Source organism: Mytilus galloprovincialis, chromosome 13 (assembly GCF_965363235.1).
Source record: "Mytilus galloprovincialis chromosome 13, xbMytGall1.hap1.1, whole genome shotgun sequence".
NCBI classification, from domain to species: Eukaryota; Metazoa; Mollusca; class Bivalvia; order Mytilida; family Mytilidae; genus Mytilus; species Mytilus galloprovincialis.
Genome location: NC_134850.1, coordinates 33,565,097 through 33,581,098, shown reverse-complemented (window position 1 = coordinate 33,581,098; position 16,002 = coordinate 33,565,097). Strand labels below are relative to the sequence as shown.

Below are 16,002 nucleotides of genomic sequence, written 5' to 3'. Positions count from 1 at the left end.
AACCCAAAAAAAATAATATATAAGGTTCTTTGATATGCTGATTCAAACCATGTATTCAGATATTGAATTTCGGGGCCCGGTATAAAATTGGTACATATATCGAACTCAAAGGGTAAATAATTAAACTTTAGGATTTTAGTGGTTCTTTCATATGTCGATTCTAACCATATATTTAGGTTTTAGATATTTGACCATAATAGGTAAATGTCCAATTTTAAATTTTAGGTTCTTTGACCACATTCATTCTGTGTCAGATACTTATGCTGTGTCAAAAATCTAATCACAATCCAAATTGAGGGCTGTTTCATGCATGAATGTTATGTCCATACTTGCCCCAACTCTACGGTCATATCAAACTGCGCTCTGTGAGTATTCATTATTGTTGATCTCATTCATGTAAATCAGTTTGGATACTTAAAACGAGACGATCGTTGTTAGTTTTATTTTTTCCACCAATTTCCAAGTCAGGAGTCCTTTATTGATTGCTTGTTTCTGTTTGCTGTTTGCGTTATCTGGTGTTATTTAAAGCATACATCAGACTGCTGTTTCTAATCAATTGTTTTGAAGTTTGTCATGAAGATACTGGTGTTCGTTTTGATCATTGTTAAAGAGACTCAGTGGCTGTATTATGGCTAGTTGCTTACATCCACTGCATTTGAATTTTGGTGGATAGTTGTCTCATTGACAATCATACTACACCCCCTTAATGTTATAGGTTGCAATTCTGTAAATATAGACAATGCAATTTCCAATAGGAACTCCCTTTGTGGCTAAAACTGTGATACTTTTACTATGAAGTTCCGTGAAAAATAATATCCCTGAACAGAAAGTTTATATGCACTACTATTTTATTCAAAGTTAAAAATATAGGGCTGTGCGGCATATATTCAACATTTCTATGCCCTGAACTTCTAAGAGTTTAAACTCATATTAAAATTCTAAACTACCCTTACCTCCATGTTTGGACTTCCTAATAATAAAAATGTAGGCGCTACTATGTTTTCTATACTGGTTACATTCCCAAGTGATGTCTCTATGAAATGAAACACAGATATCATAAATGAGAACCAGTTCGTAAACAAATTAACATATCTTTGAATATTATAAATCTCCGTAAAAGAGGCGTGGTTTGTGAAACAGCTGTATTTACAAAGTGCAACCTATATAGAGGCCAAAGTAAACTTTTGATCAAGTTCCGTATTGATTGATTCAGACTTCGATGACTTTTTTTTTTTATTGTATTCATCAACTTTTATTAATATTCACGGTACCAATTTTACTGCACCAGATGCACATTTCGATACTTGATGTTTCTTCGTTGATTACCCAAGCCGAGATTTTGAAACCATAGACTCATAAAACATTGAATGAATTATATTTTAAAAAGAAAGGTACTCCTAATTTATAAGCTGATGAATTACTACTAGAACTTATTTTTGAGGGTTCAGACTGGTATTTCGACAGAAGATACGTTATAACTGTCGCAGTAAGAGCACTCGATTTCATTGTAAATACAACTGGTATTTTAAATTTTCTGATTCAACAGATTCGATTTTTGTTAAGAATTTTCTGATGAAAAGCTACAGCTACATAAAAAAAAAATTAAGGCTAAAGTTCAATTCATCTCTACGGGTATCCTTGTGCTTTTAATTGCGTAAAAAGGTGTAAACATACACTGTGACACTACTGTTAGCGACCTGTTATCGGCTGTTAACTTTGTGCCACGTGTTGAGCAGGAATTGCTTACATTTCCTGATCACTTGAGTTCTCCCCGGTTTTTGATGGGGCTCGTGTAGTCTTCATTTCTTTTATGTTATATTTTGCTATTTTTTTCCACCTTTCATTGTGTTTATATTTAGCATTGGTATTGTTTGTGTTATTAAACATATGATTTGTGAATCCTTCACATGTTCATGTCATCAAATGTTTGAATGGCTTAAACAACGTAATTTACAATATATAATTTATTTTGATAATCTACACTATATAAATTTTTGTATATACATAATGCACACGATATAACACACAGTCCTCTAAAAGAGGGGCGAAAGACACCAAAGGGAATTCAAACTCATATGTCGAAATAAACTGAACATGTTATGGCTAAAAAAAACCCCAAAAAACAGGCAAACTATAGTACACAAAACACAACATAGAAAACTCAAGACTAAACAACACGAACCCCACCAAAAACTGGGGTAGATTTAAGGTGCTCCGGAGGGTTAGAAGATTCTGCTCCACATGTGGCACCCATCGTGTTTCTCATGTTAGTACAAACCCGGTAACATGGAGCTTCTAACCCGTTCGGAGCACATACGTTCACCCGGGGAGGTTCAGTGCTTATTTTTAAAGTAGTGTTTTAAGAACTTGTTCTTCCTCTTTTCGTTTATTGCAATGGAGTTGTCAGTTTTTCTTCGACATAAGGTTTGAGTTGTAACTTTTTGTTGTTCACCTCAGTTTGTTTTAAAGTATATTGATACAAAGTCAACATGTACAAAAACTGAGATTCTACTACCATTGCACATTATCATCATAGGGAAATAGACAACTTACTGTCCCTTTTCTCACCGACACTTACGGATAATGAAGGTGTGTTGACTCAAACTTTTAAATTCTCTTATACCCCAAAAGAGGGGTAAACGATACCAAAAGGACATTCAAACTCATAATTCGAAAAAAAAAACTCTGGCTAAAAAAGAAAAGGTAAACAGACAAATAAAAGTACACAAGACACAGCATAGAAAACTAATGACTAAGCAACACAAACCCCACCAAAACTGAGGGTGATCTTATATGCTCTGGAAGGATAAGGAGATCCTGCTCCTCATGCGGCGCCCGTCGTGTTGCTCATGTTAAAACACACCCGGTAAATATACTAATTCGGTAGGTCATATTCGTGAAAAGGGAACGGATTGTAGTTACCACATAAGAAACATAACCGATACCACCCGTGAAACGGATTTTCCAAAAACGGTCAACCAACTCGTGATGGTGTCCGTAAAATTTACAAATGGATTATTTCAACTTCACCATTTTGAACTCTTGGTTTAATAGCTTCCTTGTGAATTTATCAACTATACGAGGAAAGAAAATGGAACAACATAAACATTGAACTGTTACAAAAACCAACATACACAGAAACGGACTATGTGTTAACAACATACAATACGTCATAAAGAATATCAGTGAGTAAAATTAGTAAGGCTACAATATTTCATAAAGAAAATCAGCGAGTAAAATTAGTAAGAATTCAATACTTCACAAAGAATAGCAGTAAGGATTATTATTAATGCTACGTTACTTCATAAAGAATATCAGTAAGTAAAATATATCATAAATGAATTCAAAGATAAAATATTCAAGTTAGCATTACGGATAGTAAAAAAATGTACAGAGTAGAAATATTCTACTACCCAAAAAAAACAACAACAGAAAAAAAAACCCAAAAAAACATTTACTTTTTTTATATACATATTGTGTTAAATCTATAGACTTGATGTGAGCAAAGAAGGGTTCGAAAAATACACACAATATTATAACAAACAACTTATACAAATAGATCCAAAATAAATATTTACTTGATGGATTTAACCAGATCACACACAAGAATTCAATAACTTTATCTTAGTACTTGAAAGAGCATAGATCATTTACATGGACATTCAATAATATAAAATCTACACATGCAAAAGAGGCAACTAATAGCAATTCGTTCTACAAAATAGAATATTCCGTATCTATTTACTGTTAAAAAAGGAACAATAATAACACTTGTCAACAAAGACAACAATGACTGTTAACCATGTAGAACTGTATAACCAAAACGAACCCAACTACATGTAAGTAGCAGTACTTACATGTAGTTGGGTTTCTGTTGGTAAATCTAAGTTTTCGCTGTGGTTAACTGCTGTTTGGTAATTTTAGAAGCGTGAGATCTGACTTTTGCCATTTTCAATTTTTTAATTGTATCTTTGCTACAGTCAATTGACAGAAATAAAAATTGATGAACTATATTTATAAATACAGTATATGATATTTGCCTTATGATTTATACAACTATGAAACAAAATAACACCAAAAAATTACAATGTCATCATCCTGTGGGAATACATATTTTATTGTAATTAAATAAATTTGATCCTTAGTATTTAGCTGTTATTATGTTGAAAAGTAACAGAAATTTGAATTGAACATATGAGGTCATAATTGGCATAACAAGTGGGTTCGACAATATCGAAATGTATTTTTATGTTTTGATTTCTTTTGTATTTTACTCTACAAAATGCTTGTGACAAGTTTCAATTTTTGTTGTAACATTTTCAAAATTAGAATAGCAAAATATTAAGGGTTCTGTTAAAAAAAGGGATATAAAGGTAATAGTAAAATCCTTCTAAGGTTAACTTTGCTTGATGGAGTTTGTACATTAGTTTCTTAATACTTCCTAAATATAGATCAAAAGTGTATTTAAGACATGACATGTCATAAAGCACGCTCTTCAGCGAGATTTTAACATGCATCTGAATCCCCCTGCACGTTTCCGGACTGCTGCGGTGCAGGTAGCAATGTAGGATGTGAATAACCAAAGCTTGATAGCTTTATCTCATCTGACGCATTATCACTTGAGCTATCACTATCAGTAAAACATCGTTGTTCCAAAGGTGATACAATTAAATCTGACACCTCTAGTTCGTCGATTTTTGCATATTCTTCATCACTCTCCTTTTCTGTTAACATATTCTGGCTGATTTCTTCGTTTCGGTGTAGCAATGTAGGATGTGAATAACCAATGCTTGATAGCTTTATCTCATCTGACGCATTCTCACTTGAGCTATCACTATCAGTAAAATATCGTTGTTCCAAAGGTGATACAATTAAATCTGACACCTCTAGTTCATCGATTTCTGCATATTCTTCATCACTCTCCTTTTCTGTTAACAAATTCTGACTGATTTCTTCGTTTCGGTCAGCGTTATTGCCATGGTTATTTACATTTTGGTTGATGTTTGCTCTTTTACCTTTTTTGTGTGCACAACAGTAAACGATACAAAAAAAGGGTAAAATGCCGGCCCCACACGAAACAAGAATGATAACTACTGCATTCATTATACCTTCAAAACAATAAAAATATGATGCTTAGCAATTTGAAATCAACATCTTACTTTGCTACGTTTGATTTAGTATACACGGTGTCAAAAAGGTCATGTTCAGTATTCAATTAAATCTTTAACTGAAAATTTCCAGTAAGCGTATTATGGACTATTAAATACATGGATTGATAATCTCCAAATTCTATTTAGATAAAGTCGATATAGTCTAGAAAGTATATTTCTAATTTCTTAACTTTACTGTACATATTCTTCAAATTCAAAAGCAGTAATGTTTCAATGTGTTACTTATAAGTCTGTAGTAGATAAAACATTTAAAAGCAAGGAGACAGATCAGATTTCAGTAAGTTTAGACAATAAGTAATTTATACAGCCGGAGTAATGCAATAAATGCACTCCATATAAGAACACTATCTGCACAAAAGATGTGATGCATGCAATGACAGTTATAAGCCAGATGATACTAAAGGGACTAAAGGGACATTTAAACTCATGAACCGAAGACTAACTGCAACGTCATGACAAAACAAACCAGAAAAACGAATGACAATGAAAATTGCAGACAAATAAATGCTTACAAAACATTACAGGAAAATTTAAAGATTAAGCAACGCTAACCCCACTAAAAGCTTAGAGTAATCTCAATAAAAAAATCATTATAAGAAATTCTGCTTTTGATGTATTGTATCCACTTGTAGACATGTGCAAAATTGGCAGAGTTTACAAAACCACGTTTGTCTGACTAGAAAGAAAACTAAATGAGTAAGTGTTAAGCCAGAAACAATTTAAGTAGCTTTTTATGAAATGAAAAGAACAATATGGGTCACTCGACGTTTTTTGCTAAACAAAACAATGAAAAGTTTATTCATTTATTAAATAGACGTATCTTAATTGTAGAGTCTTGTAGGGATACACTAAAAACAAATACGAAAAAAAGGATCGATAAAATAACATAAATCACGCAGCTTGATTTTTTTTGTAACAAATTAATTAAATTTATGCATGCCGTTTTTATATTTATACAATTTCAAGAAATCTTTCAAGCTAATAACATATCTTAGAAGGTATATAGATATACTATTCTATATGAGTATAGCTTATCACATGGCATTGTTCCTTCATATCAGGTCATGATATAAGCCCAAAATCCGAAAGGCTAAAGGTTGATATAACGCATGAGGGCCATTAAAAGGTATGACATTTGATGCATTTTTAAAAAGTTTTAAGCATAGGTCTTGTTTCTTTTCTTTTCCTGAATTATATGTACAAACAAATTTTTGTTCATATAATTCAGGAGAAGAAAACAGACAAGAACTATGCTTAAAACTTTAAAAAAAAATGCATCAATTGGTTAATGTGTTTTGCATTTTTCATAATGTATTTTCCTGTTTCAAAATATTTGTTTTTTAACCTCCTTTGTTATGTTTTTAACTGAAAACGTACCACTGAGGAGAATATTCCGGAATCTGCAGAGAAACGTTTTTTTTTTCATTTTTGTTGACAGGCGTATCATATTTTTTTTTACTTTGAAGTACAATCGCGCACTTCATATAAAAAAAATCATGTGCAATTCATTATTTTTTTTCAATTTTTTGGACATGTTTAAGTTTGGTGTACATGGGCTTGACACTATAGCCAGAAGTATGACATTTTTCCAGGATGTTCCAATCAACAGTCACTGTATTAAATAGTTTTTTTGTTTTACTCCAGAGCATTATTCATAGAAAACTAATTATTTCCGTAAATTAATTTAAAGCTCTGATCTTACCTGTTGTACATTCTGTTTCTGGCGGTGAAAATGAATCTGACAAAAAAATGTATAAAAAAGAAAGAATTTTAAAACGTTATAAGCTATCAATCATTCAATAAAATGATTAAAACATACCTTTGGGAAAAATAATTATTCAACAAACAGACAACAGCATATAAAGAAGAAATGCAATAGTCTACGAGTTTTTCACAGGAAATTAAAGTTTTAACTATACTAGCACCGAAACATGTTTCAATGTTTCAACGAGTAATGCTTCCCTTGACATGTCTTGGATTGCAAGTGTTAGAAATAGATGAGCGAGACAAAAAAGGTTAATATGTGTTGCGACAAAACGGAGGTACATTTTCTTCTACAAAGAAGTAGAATGATAATGAGACAAAATAAAACTTCATTTAAGTTACAGAACAACTAAGGAACTTTTCTTTTTAAGGTAGATGGGGTGTCTAAATTAAAATCAATAGAATTTTTTAATAATTTGTCAAAATGTAATTTATATCATGCTTTTTAAAAAAAAAGATAATAAAAAGAATGGGTCACGGGACTTATTTTCATGCTACAGGTTGTGCAAAATTGACAGATTATGTATAGATTATGTATGGAAAACACAACTTTCCGCCTTAAAACGAAAACTACACCATAGAATTTTGAGATAAAATATGAAAAGATAGCTCTAATAATATGCTTTCAGATTAGAAAAAGAAAAAAGGGGGTGACGGGACTCGTGTTCTTGCTACATGATAAAATAGGTATATTCCTAACACATTCTATTGTAAAAGTAACTTTATCTGAATTATCTGCCCTTTAATTTGAGTTGTCTCCCCTTATGTGGCAAAGTTGGAAAGAATTGAATCAAATAAAAGTATTCTGTTTTCTGTAAAATACAGCCATAAATATGATTAAACATGTCATTTTCTATATTAAAATGAAAATGTTTACACATGAATTACCTACTACTCTCGAAATTTGCACATTTAATTAAAAATCTAGACCGATTTTTTTCTGGTATTACAAAATCCAAGATGGAGGAAGACACTCTAGCTACCTTAAAAAAAATAGCGATCATACTATTAGTAAAAAGAAATCAAGCTTTTCGATGAGTAAAATTAGTTTATGTCAAACTGTTATATATCTATGTAAATTGTGTGGTTTAAATTTTTATGTTTTTGCAACAGGTCAAAGTAAATATTTTGTAAAAATTTTGTGAAAATTAAACTAGCCAAATCTATTTTAGCCAAAGCGTTTGGCACCCCTTAATTTGTCTTATTCGTCACAGGCTTTGGATTACTTGCATATGCCAGTGACATTATTTTTGTTTTTTCAAGTTTAATATTACTACGTTTAATTTTATAAACATACAACACCAAGTTTAGAAGAAATGTCATACATTATTTTTTCTAAGTGCATTTTGAATTAAAAAAAAATGCAATCAAGTTTTATCTGTCATACTTCCAATAAAACACAGTTGATGCTGAGTAGTAATTCATACAGGTGCTGTTGTCTCTTTGACATACAAATTAAAAAAAAAAAAGTAATTCAAATAAAATTCTTAAGAGGAAAACAAATTAAATATATATCAAACTGATCACTGATCACAAAGACATATTTTTTTTAATTCACAAAGAAAAAATGAAGTTTAAACAATACAAACCCCAAGACGAGTAAAACTGGAATATATTCAAATGATGTTGGAAGAATAAGAAGTCCATTTTTTATTATATTATTTCTGAGTTTGTTGTTGGTGTCATACATGTACTATATCTACGATTGACGTATGTATTAATGCATTTTCAAAATGAAAAGTACAGCATTAACATACGGTATTAAGTATACAAAACCATAAAAAAATTAACCAAAAGGAAATTTGCAAGAACATACTTCCACAAAACAAATGATTCAAGGAGGATCTACGTTTGTATAAGTAAAGAGATAGATGAAAAATCGCAAAAGGATGTCAAAGGGCTTAAACTACAGATTACAGTATCTATCATATTGTGTTTATTTTATATTTGTTAGTTTGACCTCTCGTTATGCTAAGTATAATAACTAGCTACAGTATATATAAATTCATACCCAGAGTATTCATTTAATAACATTAATGGTAATAATTTAATTGAAGTAACACAAGTTAGGAATATAACAATTATCCCAGGTTGTTCAATTGAACTATGTTCCCCGCCCAAATCAAGTCAATATATATGGGCATTTATGCTAATTGACGTTTAATTTGTTACTCTGAATTGCTATTTTGTACACAATGTTTAAAAAAATTCGGTGCTAGTATAGTTAAAAAAGTACCATTAATATCACTTAGTAGTTTCGTATTAATTCAATAGTTTCATCTGAATGGGAAGTGAATTACAACAATTTGATGCAAGTTTGGATTGAAAACAAAGTTTTCGACAACGAAAAGATGTGTGCCGTAACTTGATAATTATTGAAATATTTGTGAGTGATTTTATCTAGAGCTCCGTTATTCTCGACGCCACTTCGTTTTTAAATAATTCAGATTTTTGGTGATTCAAATTCAGAGCCAAATATGTCATGCATTATTCGTTTTATGACTTCCAGTATCTATTGACAACGTTGATTCTACACCGTTTTGATATTTTCGATAGCATTAATTAAGTTTTCCTCTACGTTGCGGCTTTTTGAAGTGGGCTATACAGTATGGATACCCAAAAGTGATATACATGTATATGTGTCTCAATGGATGTCATGCCACTTTTCCTTAAAGTATATTATGTGGTCATTTTTATAAATTTTCCGTTTACAAAAGTTTGAATTTTTCGAATAACTAAGGATTTTCTTATCCCGTGCATAGATTACCTTAGCCGTATTTGGCACAACTTTTTGGAATTTTGGATCCTCAATGCTCTTCAACTTTGATATGAGCGTCACTGATGAGTCTTATGTAGACGAAACGCGCGTCTGGCGTACTAAATTAAAATCCTGGTATATTTGATAACTATATACAGCTGCTACCCAGATACAATTGATTGTACAGTTTATAGATATCATGATCAGTTACACTGCTGTGAGCGGTGAGGTTTAATCGTTTTGTTATACTAGCTGTATTATAATACCTTTGCAGTTGGTGAAGTTCTGATCAATTAATAGGTTTGCTTCACCTTCGCATCTTGCACCGGAATTTCCGAAGTCATTATTCCTTTGAAGAAAATCCTTGATTTTTTTCATCATACACATAGAGCAATTCAGAGGATTATTTTCTAGCTTCCTGTTTATACAAAAAAAAATATTTTCTTTGATGCATTAAACATTAAATGAACTTTTGTTTTCAAATTTAAAAGAAATAAAATTGCATGCCTCTTTTATGATGTATACATAAAACAAACTGACGTCGAGTATAATGCCAGTCGATAATATCCTACAACATATATGGTCGTTTTCTGTTATTTTTTGTCTGATCCAACTTTAGGAGCGTCTAACGACCTACACAGGAATTTAATCTTTTAAGATAATTCAAATCAATTATATAAATCGAAACGTCACAATTACCGAATCAAATTAAATATAACTTTATACATTTCTCTTTAAATTGCAGGTGGTATAATAAAAAATAAAAATAAATGAAAAAGTCAAATACAAAGCTTTATGAAGAACAATTTTTTGGTTGTTCTCAAAATGTGCAAACGTATATCGCCAGATAGATAAGGGTATTTTACTTAAGGAAGGTTAATCTCAATCATAAAGAACTGTGTGTCCCTGATCAAGTTAAAAAAAATATTAAACATAAAGGAATAACCTCTCAATTGACAAATTCAGATGACTTTTATTAGCTGTCTGATCTATTCAATTACATCAATTTAAACGATCCTTTTTATATATTTTTTTCGAAAATGTTAGACTTTAAACATGATACAAAATTAATTAAACGTTATTCAACCATCTATGAGGACATTTTAAAAGATTTCTAAAAAGTTACAACAGTGATAATATATATTGCATTCTCAAAAACGTATGTTACTTATAAGAATTGAATAAAAGAAGAGGAATGGTATGATATGACAGCACACCATCCAGATATGGAGAATTTTGTAATTTGACTGTTCTGTATAAAATAGCCTAACGTGTTTTTCTGCATTAAGTTTGGCATATTTGTCCAGTGTCAGTGGAGAGGGCATTAAGTAGAACGTTGTTGTGTGCATGCAGATCCTATATCCTCCGATAGATGCTGACAAAACATTTTCAGTTCACTTAACGGTCTAAGTTTTCCGCTTGAACCTCATACATTACTTTAAGCTATACTATATTTTACAAAACCATTTCCTTTTAATCTATTGTACCAAAATATTTTTTGGGAAGTGATATTGGTCTGATAATTTCTGCCTTTTTAATTCAGTAGTAAGAAACGACACCTTTGTCAAATGAAATACTGTTTACTTTATTTTAGCTTTATAACATTATATGTGGATATACATATATATTTATCAATGCATGTTTTATATTAACTATAAAATTTTACTTTCATCTCGTTACATATCGATATTTCATGCATGTTTTAACTTTAAATCCAAATAATTAACGAGAGATATTACAAGAAAGTCTGAATTCACTTAATTCACTTTAACCCTTTTATCAATTTGAAAACATTCTTATTCATTATATTTTAGAAACGATACAAAACCAAATGTATTTGATATATTTTGAGGAATTGTGCAGACAGTTTAAAAATAGGGCCAAAATCAATGGCTTTAATACATATCCAATAGCATCGAACAATCTTCATTTTAACTTTGTGGCAATATACAAGGAAATCAAACTATAGTCCAAAGTGTAAATATTGTATCGTTCTGAAAATATGTATTGCTAAAAAAATGTACAAATATATATTGCACCAGATCGAAAATGCAATTCCTTTTAATTAATAAAATTGAGAATGGAAATGGGGAACATGTCAAAGAGACAACAACCCGACCAAAAAGCAGACAACAGCCGAAGGTCATCAATGGGTCTTCAACGCAGCGAGAAAATCCCGCACCCTGAGGTGGTCCTCAGTTGGCCCCTAGATAAAATTGTGTACTAGTTCAGTGAAAATAGACGTCACATTAAACTCTAAAACATATAAATGAACTAAAATTAAAAAACATACAAGACTAACAAAGGCCAGAGGCTCCTGACTTGAGACAGGCGCAAAAATGCGACGGGGTTAAACATGTTTTGTGAGGTCTCAACCCCCCTATACCTCTAGCCAATGTAGAATAAAGAAACACATAGCAAGTTTGATTTCAATTTTGATAAGAATTCGGTCGTCTCTTTTCCTGTAAACTATATTGTCATAAACAGATACAGGGAAACCTATCCGATGTCAAACTTCCTATTCACTTAACTTATAACAGCAATGCAATATCATACATCAAAAACCTTATTAAGGTGCCTGTAAAATAATACAAAAACCGTATGTCCTTATTTGTTATTTCTTTAAATTGTACACTTTTTATGTAATACAAAATTAAATTGACATACATTAATATATCTGAAGACTTAAATGGAAAAATAAGTAAAGAGATAAATTAAATCGTTGCATGGCAAACCAGCATCACATGAAGGCCAAGAGTTGTTTGTATGATCAAGTTACTTACAATTCCATCAGAGCCGTCAAACCATTAAAGAGATTTACGTCAAGTGTTACAATGCGGTTATTTTGCATGTACCTGTAAAATAATACAAAAACCGTATGTCTGCATAAAATGTTTTTTATTCAGTAAGCCAAACATATTTACAGAAGAAAAAAAAATGACGAATGGAAGTGTAATATATCTGTTTAATAACCAATTACAGATATAACAGACACACTGACAGATAATTTTTGTTGATTTGATGAATAAATTCCTTTCAGATGATTTGAAATGTGTGTTCTGTTCTCATTGTTATTTTGTTACATCACTGTTTAAGGTTGGCAGGGGATTTCGGACTCACAAACGTGTTGTATCTCGCCACATAATTTTGTGTTTTGTTCAAATATATTATACAATGTACTTATACATTTGTAACCAAGTGGTTGTATTTGGTTAGTTAAAACATAAAAAGATCAATAATGCTATTCCTCTCTATTAAGGTTTTGTCTCAATTTGATTCAGAATTCTGTCGTCTTTGCTCCTGTAAATTTTCTTGTCCTAAACAGATGAGGCAAACCTCTCAGTTAACAAATCCTAACCCCCTTAACTTATACCAGCAATCTTATAACATAAATCTAAAGTACTTTTTTGTTATATCTTTAATATAGTTAATTTTACATGTAATTCTAAATCAATTTGGCAAAAATATTAAAATACATATTTGGAAGAAAATGGCAATTTTTTCCCAGAAGATAAATTAAATCATTGCAAAAGCAAACCAGCAAAAATGTGTTTGTGGAATAAAGTTACTTACAATTTTTCAAGAGCTGTTAAACCTTTAAAAAGATTTACGTCAAGTGTTACAATTCGGTTATTTCCAAGGTCACTGTAAAATAATACAAAAACTTATGTCTGCATAAAATGTTTTATATTCAGTAATCCAAACATATTTACAGAAGAAAAAAAAAATACAAGTGGAAGTGTAATATATCTGTTTGAAAACCAATTACAGGTATAACAGACACACTGATAGATGCTTTTTGTTGAATTGATGAATAATTCAATCTATCCTAATATGGGATAGATTGCTTTAACTCTGTGAAGCTGCCGTTTCTGTTATTCGAGTTTTTTTTCTTTATACAGTTTCTTTTTAATGTAGGTTTGCAATTTTCTGAAAATCAAACTACGCTTCTCGAAAAAGGGTCATGTGGTCTAGCGGACCAATATCGTTTGTGACGTCAAGATATCGCCTGCATTGGCGTTCAGAGATTTAAGAAGAAAAGACAGACATTTTTTGTCAGAGTAAATTCTCGGTTTTGTATTAATATATTTATATGTAATGTAAGAAAAACCCACCGTCCCACCTATTGATTTCACAACGTGTATTTTGGCGATATACTGCTGCTGTTTTTATTTATTTTTCAGGTTTTATGGACATATATTATTTCCTTGCACCAAATGTTGTATGATGATTCGTCATGACTCACCAAGTGTAGAAATTCCAAGATGACTCAAGAAGAGATTTTATTCGCTATATTCCGTTCAAATTTTGATCGTGATTCTATAATTAAACTTTCTACACCTTATCTAATGGACAAATGTTGAAATATTTTGACACATAAGCGTTGGATCAATGAACATTTTCATTTTATTAATTATCAACTAATTTCTTGAAGGACTATCTGAAGAAAATTGGCAGGAAAGCGACACAACGCCAACAATCTTGCACCATGTTCACATAATGGACTCTAATATCCTGTTCCCAGGGCCAGTATTTTAAAAGTCAATGTCAGTATTGGATAGTAAAGATAAAGTGCTCTTATTGTAGAGATGGTTCTAATTGATTATTCTTGATCCATGCTAATGTTATAATTGATCAATTGTGATTCATGCTAGTTTTTAATTGATCAATCGTGATCCATTCTAATATTACAACTGATCAACAGTGATCCACGCTAATATGTTAATTTTGATCATTTGTGATTCATGATCATGTTAATGTTTCATCTTTATTGATGATGAATTAATGTTTGATTAATTTGTGAGCCGTGGCCTTTATTTTGCCAATTAAAATAAAAATTCATTTATATCTCTTTGGTATTTATTGAAGCATGAATCTTAAGTTAAATCCCATTCAGATGATTTGTAAAGTGTGGTTTCATTGTTATTTTGTTACATCATTGTTTAAGGTTGACAGAGGATTGCGGACTCACAAACGTGTGGTATCTCGCCACTTAATTTCGTGTGTTGTTCAAATATATTATACAATGTACATTTGCAACCAGGTGGTTGTATTTGTTTAGTTAAGGTAGCACAATACAAAGATTTTATACCTCCAATTCCCCAGTTTTAAAATACTGTAACTTCCTTTATAATGCTTGGAAATTTATAAAAGTGGTATTTATGGATAGCTAACAGATGACTCTTTCAAATAATAGTGGAAGATATTATGGACATAATTGTGCAAATCGTGATACAAGCATGAAATCCGGTATATGGGTGGAAAAAATGATAATTAAAAAAAATTAGCTGCTGGCAATAAAAATTCTCATTTTTTGAAGATGGCCACCGCTCATTTTGCATATGGCGTCATGTCCAATTGGTTACATTTCGTAAATCATTTGAAACCTTTGTAACAGGTATAATCCAATGTCCATTTTGATAAAACTTAAAGTACAGTTCCTAAAGTACGAAAAAACAATACCTACATGAAAAAAAAGAGTGAATTCCGGTCCCAAAATGGCGGTAGAATGTAAAAAATGTAAATTTTATCATTTCTATTGACTTAACAAGAGATATTACTGACTTTTTAAAAGTTCAAATGCATATATAGTTTGTTTAGAAAGACAGGTTGCTTATCTTCTAATTATCTGACAGTTACCAATACACAAACATGTACACGGAAGGCCTGAACGGTAGCATTTACAATTACCAACACAGCTGAATTTCCGGCATCTGCATTTAAAAAAATCATGACACGAGAATCAGCGGCTAGCAAAGAAGTCCATTTTGGTTTCCAACTATCATTTTTTTCTTTAACCCAACTCCTGTGGTCATGAATTGGTACATGTACCTGTCGAATGCATACATCCAGACGAGCCCAAACATGTCCACCTTGATATATGCTTCTCCTTAGATGTGCTCCAAAAGATTAAAATCGTTTACAAGGAAGCAGCGGTCTTATGGTGCTATTCCGCATACCACAGGTTATCATAATGATTTTGTGGTAGGCGGAATAACATAATAAGACCGCTGCTTCCTTGAAAACGGTTTTAATCGTACCTCATTAACAGCAAACGGTGATGTTTCCGTACATGATGCAAACAAATACTTCTTTCATGTCCATGTCTGTGTCTTCATACAAAATCGGGCAAAAATGTCTGTTACATCTGTGAATACTCCCAATGTCTGCCAAGCTGACCTTTTCACTTTCCGATGAAATGCCGACTCAGTGTCACACCAACTAAATGCATAGCAGAAAGGAAAATCTGCTACACAAGGACCAAACGCATTTCATTTGAAATGTACAGAAAGCTGTCAAAAGTATTTA

At 31.4% G+C, this 16,002-nt stretch overlaps 1 protein-coding gene across 1 annotated transcript; it reads right to left on the bottom strand.

Annotated features, from left to right (window-relative positions):
- Positions 1–1,949: 1,949 nt before the first annotated feature.
- LOC143057477 (uncharacterized) lies at positions 1,950–15,407 on the bottom strand. The gene is made up of 6 exons (XM_076230785.1): positions 15,385–15,407; positions 13,267–13,338; positions 12,477–12,548; positions 9,960–10,111; positions 6,874–6,909; positions 1,950–5,108 (listed from the first exon to the last, which is right to left on the bottom strand). Exons 1-6 carry the CDS (start codon positions 15,405–15,407, stop codon positions 4,507–4,509), a joined length of 957 nt encoding a protein of 318 aa, XP_076086900.1. The 3' UTR covers positions 1,950–4,506.
- Positions 15,408–16,002: the final 595 nt, after the last annotated feature.